This window comes from Python bivittatus, unplaced genomic scaffold, assembly GCF_059951505.1.
Source record: "Python bivittatus isolate LINGU-HERP-01145 unplaced genomic scaffold, Pbiv_v1 ctg000330_np1212, whole genome shotgun sequence".
Taxonomy (NCBI): Eukaryota; Metazoa; Chordata; class Lepidosauria; order Squamata; family Pythonidae; genus Python; species Python bivittatus.
This window is the reverse complement of record NW_028277058.1, coordinates 44985486-44999180: the sequence shown is the minus strand read 5'-3', so window position 1 is coordinate 44999180 and position 13695 is coordinate 44985486. Positions and strand designations below refer to the sequence as shown.

Below are 13695 nucleotides of genomic sequence, written 5' to 3'. Positions count from 1 at the left end.
CAACAGGCAGAAATGTATCTTCTGTACAATTGGAGTTCTGGAGCTGAGACATCTGTGATGTATATTTCTCCTTTCTTGGCTTCCACTGAAGCTGGCCTCAAAGGTTAATGCTTTCCATGTAAAAATTGCAGTTATCCCTGAATAATAGGAGTGTCTGGCTTATCTTGGTTGATCTCCAGCTATGGATATCACTTGGGGGCAGTGGGGAATGGCTGCTTCAGACAGTCTAGATTCCTGGGGACAAATCTGTGCAATAGTGTAGCGAGAGCTGGGCCTTAGAGATGAACTTGAGAGCTGAATAACCCAGAAAAGTCCCATATGAATGGCAGAATAGCAGAGGATGGAGACAACAGTAGCAGCTGGACCTCAGCATTCTTTCTGTTTCATTGTTAAAAACATCTAGTCAGGAGGTAGATTGATGGTCATATATGTTGTTACGGATGCCTGTTCTTTTGTCTTTAATGTGGATAAGTAAACAAAAAGACATGGCTTTGTAAAGCCAGATACACCACATCTCCTGCTCCATAAAATCATTAAGTCCAGGGTTTAATTTTATCTAACTATACCGCTGGGTTCATATGGAGAAAAATGTTGCCGTTGGGAACTCATGATGAATGCATGTCCAGGAAGAGTTGAGACGTATGGTATAATATTATTAATAATAAAAGGACTTAAGATTAACTTGTTTCTACATTAGCTGTTTACATTGGAACCAGTATCATTCAAGCATTTTGAACTTCTAAAGGATCCAGATGATCCAGCTGCTGAAAAGCTAAACTGAAGTGTTTGCAGGATTGCTCTTCCATCCTTTTCATTATAAGGGTTTGTGTGACTTAAATATGCATAACCTAAAAAGTACTTGAGTGTAATTTTTATGTGTTCTAGATTATTTCAAAATTTTGAAGCAGGAAACACATACAAATGGTAGTGTAATCTGTTAATAAGCATAACCTAGCTTTCATTTTTTTTAAAATCCAATTTTTTAAAAATTGAGGACAAAAAGCAGAAAGTTATGTTCCCACCTACTCAACAGTGTTATCCTGACCATTATCAAAGTTCTCTGCCCCAAAGCCTAATTATTGTGGCTTCCAGCCATTCAAAGGTGACCAGTTCTTGATTCTTTCCCAGTCAGTTATACATAACCTGCATGGCTGTACAGGGCATCTAATTATTCTTTCTCTACCTTCACTACATCTTCTTGGTGTCCTTATATATAATAGCTAAAACATGCTCACAATGTGCTTTGAATGAAAATATGCAAAGGTTTAGGAGGCTTTGGGGATTTTAATTAGCTTGAATGGCACATTTAAAAGGATTAGGAAGGTGAACAGTTTTGCCAACCAACATTTATTTGCTGTAAAGGCTCAAGGAACCTTTATGTTTCCAAGTATGTAGCCTACAGCATACCCCTTAATGCCAGATCTTTACCATGTGCTTTGTCCTTATGCCTATGAGATTTCAGGTTCTTCTGTCAGCATCAGATGGTTGACCTTAATGTGCCTTGGGCAGAGTTGAGCAGGGCAGTTTGCAAATCTTCTGATCTTGCTGCATAGATAGCCCTTGTTTTCTGCTCACAAATGATTTGGACAAAAACTCCGTCCTCCCACACCTTGGGAAAAGGGGGGCTAGATCTCTTTAAGATTTTCTGCAGCTGGTGCCTGGCCTTCATCCATTTTTTAAAAATTGGAGGATGGGGAGAGCAAGTTTTTTTTTTTCTCTCCTAACCAGAAAAGGCAAAATTTAACAGATGAGTAATGATGCTTATTCAAGTTTCAGCAGCCTGCCTGTTTTCACAATTCCCAGTAAATCCCGTTGCATCCATGGGACTAAGAGAAGGAAAGCTGAAGCTGCCAAAAAAAAAGGGAAAAAAATCATTCGTCCATTGGATTGCTGTTGTTTTTTAAGGTGGACAGGAGCAGAACAAAATTGACATAGTAGATCTGTTGCATAAAAAGTTAATTGAAGTCTTAAAATTCTTTGCTATAAATCAAGAGGATAGGCAGTCTGCTGCCTTCTAGATATTTTGAATTTCAATTGGTCACAGCCAGTGGACAAGCATAGTCAAGGTTTGCGGGAGCTATAGTCCCAAACACCTAGAAGTTACCAGGTTGCCCGCCTCTGCTTTTAAGTATCTTAAACAAACCAAAGTAACTTACTAGCTCTCAAACATGCAGGAAAAGTCCTGGTAGATAAGAATATTGAAAGCTCAAAATTTCTGAAAGATTATTTGTTTTAACACCTGTCCAGTTCCTGATCTTCCCACTTCTTTCTGCCTTTTACCTGCCTTTAGACTAGAAGTGTTAAGCCCTCCATTAAATGTTTGCGAAATTGTAAATGATGTGGTTAGAATCTGAGTTGTATATACTTCAAAAACAATATGAAGTAAGTACTTCAGACCTCCCGCAAGTGCTGTACCTCCCTGCTGTTCATTAAAGCACATCCTTTTTTTCCCAGCCTTCTTTGTGAACATGAGAAAAAGATGCAGCCACTTTAAAAGCCATGTTGAAAATGTGCTGCCTCAATGATTTAGTTTCTTGAAACAGCAGCATCAAAGCTGAAAAAAGTTGTATTGCTTGAATGAATGACAGAGATGCCACAATTTCATGAAGTCCAAAGCACCTCTTCCAAATTATTTTCAAAGCATGCACAACTATAGTTAGAATAATTGCACAGGCTTCCTTGATCTTGAGTAATAGGCGTAAAATTTAACATAATCATGAAATGGTGTAATAGCTATAAAATCGTTGTTGTTATTCCAAGAAACACATACACTTGAGTCCAGAAATTGATTTTATTTATTTAAGAAGCATATTAAAGTGCAATCTTAATTTGTGTGGTTCTAAAACTTGAAAATGTGCTTAGATTCTCTTACCTGGAATGTTTGATTTTTAACATGTAGAAGATAACAAGAAATATGGTTCAGTATTGGAATCTAATATTTCTATTCTAAGTTTTCTTCTGACAAATTAAGATTATAAATTAAGTTCCCTGCATTGAGAGTTTTAAGCAACAACTCTAGAAGGGTGATCAAAGGATGGGTTATATTCATAGAGCCATGGAGATTTGTGTGTTCCAGCTGGAATTCAGAAGAGAGATGTTTGCTCAAATACTGTATGCAGAAATTGCATCATTCCGTTACACAGATCATTACAGTTGGACACAGCCCAAGAGGTGATATCATAGTCGGAAACATGTTTTATTAAATAGGTGGAGAAATCATTTTCTTTTGCAACCTGTCACTCTGCATTTTTCATCCTTTTTTCCCCCTGACAGTATCACATCTGGCAACTGTGGTCATCCTTAGAAGGTGCAGAATTACTCTAGAATCATCATAAAAGAGGTTCAACTTACTTTAGGGCATTAAGGATCTCTTCTCTGCCTGTAGTATTATTTTCATGCTTCCTTTATAAGTGTGCAGTTAAGATCTTTTTTTAGTATTATGCTACATGGTTCAGTAGTTGGACTGAAGGACAAATCCTCAAGTTTAGCACATAAAAAATACAGTTTGCTTGGGAAAAGGGGAATTACTTTATGTTTCTGAAGGGAGATTTAATTTCTGTAAATTTTCTGTAAATTAGTTTCTCATTTTGTTTCCTTCTTCCCTCACTTTCTCCACCTTCTTTGTTAAAAACCAGACCTAAAGCAGCTGTTTGAGATTGTTCAATGGTTTGGAATGCTTCAAGTAATTCAACAGAGGGTATTTAATGAGTATGTGCAGGTAAAAAAAAAAAAGCATAGGAGAGGTTGGATTTACAGTATCGCCATCTTACTCCAAGCAGTCATACTCATATACATCTCACTTGTTCACTGGGAGGACTGTTTACTAACTACGTATACCTTGGGCATCTCAGGACTGACCTTACATTTGGGGTAGTGGACTTAGGATCTTGTGAAAGGGCAGCCAATTGTATTTATTATATATTTTAACTGTAAAGGAGAGGTACTGTGCCCCTTGATGGAAGGGAGAATATTGACATTGGAAAAATGTCTTGAGCCAGTCTTGGTGCGTGTGGTTTCTTCCATCTTTCTGTTGCTGCAAAGTTCTGTAGCTTTCCATTGAAGGAAGAGGACTTGGCATCTTGCTCACCTTAAGTGTATGTGTTGTGGAGCATTTTTGAGCAAAGCCCAAACCAGGTTTAATAAATGCATTTATTCGTAAATAAATTACTGAGTTGCTTTTTGATCCAAAAATGACTCTCCTAGGCAACTTCACGATAGAAAACTTTAAAACAATGTAAAAACTTGGAACGCCAACCAAAGCAAAACAATAGGAAAAAGTTCCCTTTAAGCAAAAAGAATACATTTGAAGTTATTTAAAAGGCATGCGGAATAGGAAAAAAAAAAGTTTTAACAGCCCATCTAAAACTGAACAAAGATGCCAATTTAAGCTACGTGCAGAAAGTGCACATCTTTGTTGTTTTTCTTTCCCTTTTAAAAATCCTTTCTGTTATTGTGAACCTTGAGAGTGGAAAAGGGAAAAAAAGCTTATTTCTTCCTCCCTTGCCCTTACCTTACCATAATAATCCTAGCAATTGCCCCTTTTCAGCTAAAAAAAAAAAATGCTTGGATGTGCATGTTTCTATTTTTTAAAGAGAGGCTATTACATTTGAGCCGCTCAACCCTTCTGCACAAAACTTATTGTTGAGATGGGGAAGAGTCCAGTAATTGGTAACACAATGAACTGTGGAAGCCAAAGTGACTTTCTGTTTTTTGAAATTTTAATTTTTTTTTCCTGGGGTAAAAATGACAAATAGGGAAAAGAGGAGCCGGCAACTCATTTAAAGTTTGGTGGTTTCATTTTAATGATGAATGTTCCACTTAAGGTCCAACACTACCAACGTGTCATTCCAAATTTTAATTTATTTTATATAAACATGGACATGGATACACCCCACAAAATAATTTGAAATTATTGCTTTAATACAGCTGTGACATTTAATGTTTTATCACATTATTTGAACGTTTTTTTAAAAATAAAAGATGCTTAAAATGCTTCTGGAAGCTTACAGTGGCAGGATCCCAAGAGAACCAAAAGTGCAACATAATATTATTGTGTCTGTTATTAGATGAACGGATCACAACTAGTCACATTTCTCCAGTCCTCCCAGTTTATCTTGGAAGGAAGGTGATACAATCTGGTTTCTGCGCAATTCCAAAAGCTTTCTGTCACAACCTGGGAACTATAATTCCAGAGAGCATCACTAATGATTGGAAATTCTGGAATTGTCTCACAAAATCTGTAGCCGGCACTGGTTTGGAGAAGACTGCCCTAAAGTATTTGGTGGTGCAGAGTTAGGCTCCATTATTCACTATGTCCCAACTCACTTTCTTCTCCCCCCTCAAAGGTCAGTTTAGCAACAGTGGACCCTGAGAAAGATGTTGGGCACTGACTGACAGACATGCTGCGGACATGAAAGATACACTTCTCTAACAGCAAGTTAGGCTTGCTGTTTTAGTGGCAGGTTGAGAGTGAGAGCAGGTTAAAACCTCTGTCTTCTGCCACAAGCAATCTGGATCAAGGTTGCTGGAGTGGAGAAGGAGCAGTGCTGATCAAGATGAGCATTTCTGTGCAGTTAAGAAGATCAGAGGGATGAGGGCGGAGGGATGAGTTTAAAATTCAACACTGCACATCCCATAAATTTTTTAGCTTTTATAACCATGAGTGCTAAAACTTTATTGTGTTTTTTTTTTAAAGTTCTTAGCCAGCCAGAATTGCTGCACAGCACTTTTTGAAAAGAAAAGTAGTAAGTCCATTTTTTTGTTGTTGTTGCAAGTTCTTTCCTTTTCCTTCATATAGCTGCAGAAATTGTTGTCAGGCATGGAATATTCTTCCCCCACAATGCCTTTCCCTTTTCCCCCCTGTTCAGCATACATTCTCTCATGGTGCTTAACTCAAGCCAGCTGTAAGTGGTTTCCTGGCCATATGATTCCTTTAGGCAGTACAATATATCTCCCTCCTCCTCCTCCCATCTCCATCCATTCAAGACCTGGCTTATAACCCAAATAATGACGTTATGGGTCTGTTTGAGTTACATACCCAAGCTTCCCCAGATGGTCTAGAAGATTTCAGGCCTACAGCTGATGAGTGGCTTGTTCTTTTGCCTGTCTCAGAGGGTGGGGTTTTAAAAATTTTGGTTTTGATTATGAAAATGATATTACTATTTTCTTCTCCTTTTGCAAAAATGACAGTTTTCTGGCAGATCCTTTCTTAAAATCTGGAAAAAAAACCCCAGTGTCTCCCCTATTCTGGTGGCTCTATTTGAGTGTAAACGATGTCATCCTAACATATCTAGGAAGCCTGCCACGATGGCATTAGTTGCGTGTCTGTCCATTTATTCATTTTTCTTGATGTAATAACATTTTTCCAAAGCACAAGGCAGCTTACAAGATTCTTCAAAAAGCATGAAAATACAATTACCATTATTATTCTTATTATGGTCATTATTAGCTGTCACACAAGCTCCATGTTCAAATGCACATCCATGAATTTTACCAAATGGAAGTAATACAGTTCCTTTTAAACCAGCTTTTCCCAACCAGATCCATTCAGAACATGTTGGACTTCAGCTTCCATTTCTATAACTCTTGCTGTTCAGTCCATGCTGATCCTGGTATTCTCCTTTGATTAGCAGTATTTTATTTTGACTAGTAGCAGGTATTTGTATTGGCACAATCTCGGTGTAGAAGAAACAGGGCAATTTGAGAAAATGATAGGTTGGGATAGATCCACGGAAGAGTGGATCTATCCCAATTATTCCAATCTATCAGTGACTACTGGCTTACATGACTTGGATACTGCCTCCAGAATCAAAAGTAGGGTGTCTCAAACACCAGCTGCTAAGGAGCGACAATAGAAGAAGGCCCCTCTTCATGAACATTTTGGATTCACCTGGCATGCCACTGTGACTCAGAAGATAACTAGAGTGGCTTTGAAGCTGATCCCACAAGGATTTTTTTAAGTCCCAAAGCATCCTCAGCTGTATGTACGTCACAGGCTTCCATGGAATTTGTTTTTGTTTATGCCAACTTCTCACAAATAGCTGATTTCAGCAGGAATATCGTCTCGGGTTTGGTAGCAATTTCATTAGCTGGCAGGAAAAAAGTATTGAGGAATTTGGGACAGCTCCATGTGTTGCCACGTTTAAGAGGCAACAGTGTGAAATCTGAGCACTTTACTTAATCCTGTATTTTCAGGAATCCTTGTACTCAAGGGAAAATGGGCATCAAAATGATGTGAATCCCAGGATGCCATTTTGAGAAATCATCTTGTCTGCACTGTAGTTGATGGAATGGAGATTGTTGTTGCTGTTGTTTGTCACATACTCAGCAGATATTTAGACTGGATTTGGCATTTTTATCCACCTATCAAGTCCTTCCGAAGGACCTGGGATAGGCAGATGTTGTTTGATGGTATCGTTGCAGGATGTAAACTATTCCATAAAAAGCTACCTCTTGCAATTGACTGGTGGTGATTTTGTCAATGCCAGTGGTCTTCAAGTGGTACTCCAAGGCGCCTATTACTATTGGTACTATCTTTGCTTTCTTTTGCCACAGTCATTCTATTTCTGTTTGCAGGTCTTTGTATTTTGTGATTTTCTCCAGTTCTTTCTCTTTTATTTTGCTGTCTCCAAGCAAATGTCCACTATCCAGACTTTTTTGTCTTTCTTATCAACAACTGTTAAGTCTGGGATGTTGTGTGGCAGATGCTTGACTGTCTGAGTTCTAACGTCCCAGAGCACTTTGGCTTCTTCATTTTCTATTACTTTGTCTGTTTTGTGGTCCCACCAGTTTTTGCTTGAGGGCAAATGGCATTTCTTGCAGATATTCCAATGCACCATTGTTGCTATTTTGTCATGCTGTTGTTTGTAGTCAGTCTGTGCAATCTTCTTGCAGCAGCTAACTAGGTGGTCCACTGTTTCTTCAGCTTCTTTGCAGAGGCGGCATTTGCTGTCTGTTGCTGTCTTCTCAATTCTGGCTTTGTATGCATTTATTCTTAAAGCTTGGTCTTGTGCATCCAGAATTAACCCCTCTGTCTCTTTCTTCAACTTTCCTGCTCTTGGCCATTGCCAGGTCTTGTTGTTATCTGCTTTGCCTGGTAGTTTTTTTTGTGTACTGGCCATGTAATACTTTGCCTTGCCATGTCCCTTTTCTATTCTTCACTTGGTCTTTCTTGTAGGCCAGTTTGGTCTCCTTCAGATATTTTTCTAATGCCTTTTTTCTTCTTCAACTTTCTGATGTACTTGCAACATTCCATGCCCACCTATGCTCCTGGATAAGTAGAGTCTGTCAACATCGCTGCATGATTATGGGCATGGTTCATTGTCATTATTTTTCTGGTCGTCCTATCCAGGGCTTCTAGTTCAGCTTCAGTCCAGTCCACTATTCAGCTGTGTATCTAATGACTGGAAATACCCAGGTGTTAATTGCCTTGATGGTATTTCCTCCACTGAGTTTGGACTTTAAGATCTTCACTCCCATGATGTATTCAGTACTAACCTTCTTCTTGACTTCAATGTACTTGATGTTGTCAGCTTGAAGGATGTCCAGGTATTTGTAGTGATCTTATTCATCCAGACTCTTGATATTATTTCCATAGGGCATCTTGATTCCTTCAGTTTTCACTGTTTTTCCCGTTGATAGTAAGGGAGGCACTTTTGTTCAAACTCCATTGCAATAGCTTGGCTGTATATTTGGACATTGTTGAGCAGCGATTCAGGTGGTGTTTTTCCATACAGCTTCAGATCGTCCATGTAAAGGAGGTGGGATAGCCTGGCAGATGTTTTTGATGTTTGATAGCCATGGCCTGACTTGTTCAGTATTGTTGACAGAAGAATCAATGCAATGACAAATAGTAGTGGTGATAGTGAGTCTCCTTGAAAGATCCCTCTCTTGATATTAACCTTTCCTAGTCTATCACCATTACCAGCAACTGTATCTTCCACTGTACCATTAATCTTTGCACAAAGCTTCTGATGTTTCTACTGACTCCTGTTATTTCTAGGCACTTGATTATCCACTCATTTGGCAGGGAGTTGAATGCCTTCTTGTAATCAATCCAAGCTACATTCAAGTTGGTTTTCCTTCTCTTGCAGTTTTCCAAAATCATCTTGTCACTTAGAAGCTGATCTTTTATCCCTCTGCTGTTTGGGCGATTATCTTTCTGCTCAGATGAAAAGAGCTAGTTTTCAACTAGGTGCTGTTGTACTGCAAAAGCTACCACATCAGTTAGCAATTTGAAAGTTGTAGGCAAGCAGGTAATTGGCCTGTGGTTGCCTGGTGCTGCCCCTTTTGTTGGATCTTTTATTATCAGGTAGGTTTTGCCAGATGTTAACCAATCTTCAGTTTCACCTCCTTGCAATATGTTGTTAAATTGCTTGGCAATGAGTGGGTGCAGACCAGTTAGATGTTTCAACCAAAGACCATGCAGTTCATCTTCACTTGGTGCTTACCAATTCGTGATCTTCCTTGCCCTTTTCTCCACCATATTTGCTGCTGTTGCAAGTTCTTTCATTTCAGCTTCTTTTTTATTCTTATCCACCTCCTTCATCCAAGCTGCATTCTTGTTGTATTTCTTTGGGTTGTTCCATAGCTGCGCTCAGAAGTGCACTTCTTTCTCGTTGTCAGATGTTGACTGGTTCATTGCAGTCTCTCCATTGATGGATTGGTAGAAACGTTTCTGATTCGACTGAAATTGGGGATTCTGCCTGTAGTGTACAATTTGAGCTTAGTATCTGCTGATCTTTTTGCCTATGGCAGTTATTTGCTGCTTTATTATTTCCAGTGCTTCTTTGAACTTCCTTGTTTCTAGGTTATATTTCTTGATCAGATATTCTTTGGTCTTCTTGCTCTTCAGCTTCTTTTCTTTCATCTGTTCTAGCTTGCTTGCATCTGATCTTAGCATGTTGATCTTATTTTCCAACCTGATCTTCCATTTTGGTGGTGCACTGTTTGGCTTTTATTCTTATTTGTTGATTTTGCATCCAAGTTATTCAGTTATAACTGCAGCCGTGCTGTACATCAGTTGGTTTGTTTCTTACAATCAGCTGGTGCTTATATTTGATATGACAGTATTGGCATCTTTTAATACTTGTGCTAGCTGTTTTTTTGTAACAAGCTTCAATGCAGGCAACCTTACTGTATTGTTTATGTGCTGTACTAGATGCTCAGTTATTCTTTGTTTCAGTTCCTCTTGTTTTTTAGTTAGAGGGCTTTGTTTTTTCTGAGGAAAAGGCAGAGGAGAGGGTGCCTGGTTTGGGAATGAAAACGATTCAGTAGCTATGCTGGCTTCCTCTACTGCCGACTCCCCATGGTTTGTCTCTACAGTCTGAGCTACTTCTGGCAAGGCTTAGATTTCTTTGCCCTGGGAGGACCTTTGCAGTTCTTCCAGCTCTACTTCTGTGAATACTTTATTTTGTCTTATAAATTGACATTGATCTGCTAGCCTCTGTTCTGTTATTTCTGATTCTGAATGTTGCTCTTTCCAAAACTGGTACATTCTTTTCAGATATCCTCTTCTTGTTGGACTTGATTTGTAATAGCAGATCATTATTTCTTTGTTTTCAGTCTTCATATATTTGCAACGGGTAAGCAACTTTTCTTCCAGTAGTCCTGCAGTTGCTGGCCCTAGTTGCTCAGCCAACAGTCCTGAGTCTTGTAGCCCACTTGTCACCAGCTGTCCAGCAACTAGAACACCAAGGGCAGACCTTGTTGACCTGGGCGACGACCAGTCTGGTATAGGTTTCTGTAAATTACATCTCACCATATTGTTTATGGGAAAGAGACTCTTGGTCTGGCTTCTTTGATGAGACCTGTCCAATATAGTTGAACCTCTGGCATAGATCTCATCCTCCTAGGAGCATGCAAACCCCACAACTATGTCAAGGTAATGCCTCACTGGGGTTTATTATTGTTGGTTGCACAGTCAGCCAGATGTTTAGACTGGGTTTGGCACTTTTATCCACCTATCAAGTCCTTCCCAAGGACCTGGGGATAGGTAGATGTTGTTGTTTGATGGTGTTAGAGGTAATGTTGCAGGATATAAGCTGTTCCAAGTAAAGCTGCCTTTTGCAACTGACTGACGGTGATTTTGTCAATGCAAAAATAAAATTTAACATCATCATCATCATCATTATTATTTCTTACTGTATAATACTATTGTACCATAAGAAGATAGGGAGAGAGATTCCATGTAAACTGTGCTTAATATATAAAATGTAGGTGCTGAAGAAACTCTAAACTATGCATGGGGAATCTGATTCTCCTCCTTAAAAAAAATAACAAAAATATTTCTGCTAGCCCTTTGGCAAGTAAGAACAAAAGTCATTACTGGTCAGAGGTGTAGTTGAGTAAGGATCAGTTTTGAAGCTATTTACCTTTAAATTAATAAAAACGATCCCACTTTGGCCTCTGAGCTTTCAATAGTCCTCAGCTATTTCTGATTAAATTGGTCATGTGTGTTTTATGGATGCAAAAGGATTTCTTCACAGATTCTTCTGTTGGGGGCCAATTTGGGAGTTCTATTCCTAGAAACCTTTATCACAATGCAAACACTAGCACTGAACAAAAGCTGTCCACATTGTCTCTTTCTATGATCCATAAAAGAGTACTGATACTTATGTGCAAACAATTTTAACATGTAATTATTTTAAAAGCTATTTTTTTTAAAAAAGGACATTGGAGAAATGTATGTTTTAAAAGTCTGCCTAGGAGAAATATCAAGGTATTAAAGAAAAAAATGGGTTTTTAAACTATTTGCATTTTTTAAATGTTCTTGAATAATTTACATTAAATTAAGGGGAGATGCCTTTCTGCGTATACATTAAAGAGTTCCTGTGAATGTAAATGATGTTGCTTTTCTTTTTTTAAAAAAAAATTAAAAATCCACCTAGAATTTTGTAGTACAAACACAGTAAAACAAACTAGATTTTTGCAGGTTAATTTTTCGGATTAGACACAATATTTATTGAAAGCCGGCTGTGTTTATCGATTTTAAATGGTTTGAAGGTCTGCTTCAAGGAAATTTGATGGCTTCTTTCGTTTTTTCTTCCAGTACCTTGTCCAAATGCTGCCATGCCATGGTGGCACTTCTTTACCCCTTTGCCTGGCAACACACCTATATCCCGGTACTTCCCCCTTCAATGATTGACATTGTCTGCTCACCAACCCCCTTCCTGATTGGCCTGCTCTCCAGTTCATTGCCCCGCCTCAAGGAGCTGCCAGTGGAAGAGGTGAGATCAGAATAGCTGGAGGTTGTGTTAAAACCCAATTTGGGTTTAAGTTGCATGTGGGCAGTCAGATATGGGGCATATCAATGTCTTACTAGCCTCATAGCTTTAAGAGTCTGTGGGGTATATGTTTTCAGCTGGAAACACATTGTGGCACCGAGGGAGATCTTTTTAAAGCTCTGTTTTTCAAACTTGGCAACTTTAAGATGTGTGGACCTGCTGGTTGGGGAATTCTGGGAGTTGAAGTCCACACATCTTAAAAGTTGCCAAGTTTGAAAAACACTGTTTTAAAGCATGTATTAAAATTGCCTGCAGAAGTGGTAGAATGCAGTGGTTGGGCTGCAGGAAACAGGGGTACGCTGTGTGGAAATTATTCCCTTGAGATGTTTCCCTAGTGCCTGTCTTCTCTATTTTTCCAGCCTTTTTAGTGTATTTTTTAATCTAGGGGGCTTTAAAAATTAAAAATTTATAGTTATAAATATATAACTGTATTTATGCTTGCTTTGTCTTCATGTTCCAGTGTTAGATGTAGATTTTTCAGTGTTGTTTTGAAAATGTTTATGTAAAATGCCTTGCAAAAAAGCATTGCTTTGAGAAGCAGCAGATCCATTTTTAAAACAAATAACCAAATTAAACACATGTTGACAATCCCATGCTTCCATCGTATAAAAGCAAGCAGCTATCTCTTGTTTTAATTCAGCCCATTGCTGCTCTCTGTTGTGTGGTGGCTCAGGCAGGAAAAATTCTTGAGCAGAAAGAAAACTCTGTGTGTGTGTGTGTGTGTGTGTGTGTGTGTGTGTGTGTGTGTATGAAGAACAGCTTCCATGTGTTTAAGTTGTCAGCCTGTGGTTTTGTGGTGAAAGTCATAAAACCACCCTGTGATCGGACTGGGTTTCATATCTTTTTGTGGCTCATGGGATTAAATTGATGAGGCTGAACCTTTTCCTCTGAAAGCTGCCTAGAGCCCAGCCATTTTCTCAAGGTCATCAGTGTGCTTGTCCCCTCTATCCCTGGAGTGCAGAATCCTTCCTGGATCAAGGCTGAAGGTGGCCTTTAACTGGTGCGCTGGGAATCTCTCTCCCAAAGGGGTGGGGCCAGGACAAAAATTAAATTCAATTTCCCTACCACTTATTTGTAAGAAAGTTAGCTATACTTGATGAAATTCATCAAGAATTTCCTTCCTTCATACTTAAAATTACATTTTGCTTAACCATTTTTGAGGAATTTTGGGTTCTGCATGCAAGGTTTTTATGGGAGCCCCCCTGCTCTAATGCTGTCTCTCTCTCTTGCATTTATCGGAGGTTAGGTCCTTGTGGTTGACCTTGTTAATAACCGGTTCCTTAGACAGGTAAGAATAACTTATTTTCCAGTCTTTTCTTTTTTTAACTTGTCCAGGGAGAATGGAAGGATTTTTCCTTCTGCTGAAAATCATCTGATACTGGATGTTGTCCATCACTTTCTTTTTTAATTC

At 38.8% G+C, this 13695-nt stretch overlaps 1 protein-coding gene across 4 annotated transcripts in view; it reads left to right on the top strand.

Annotated features, from left to right (window-relative positions):
* The window catches only part of DENND2A (DENN domain containing 2A), a 70409-nt gene that overhangs the window by 50675 nt on the left and 6039 nt on the right, over positions 1 to 13695 (top strand). For 3 of the 4 annotated variants that reach the window (XM_088141138.1, XM_088141136.1, XM_088141135.1), the window contains exons 15-16: positions 12050 to 12227; positions 13531 to 13572. In XM_088141138.1, the coding sequence (XP_087997264.1) occupies positions 12050 to 12227; positions 13531 to 13572 (220 nt within the window). Of the gene's footprint in view, positions 1 to 12049; positions 12228 to 13525; positions 13573 to 13695 lie in introns of all 4 variants that reach the window. The other variant, XM_088141139.1, reaches the window with a different exon arrangement.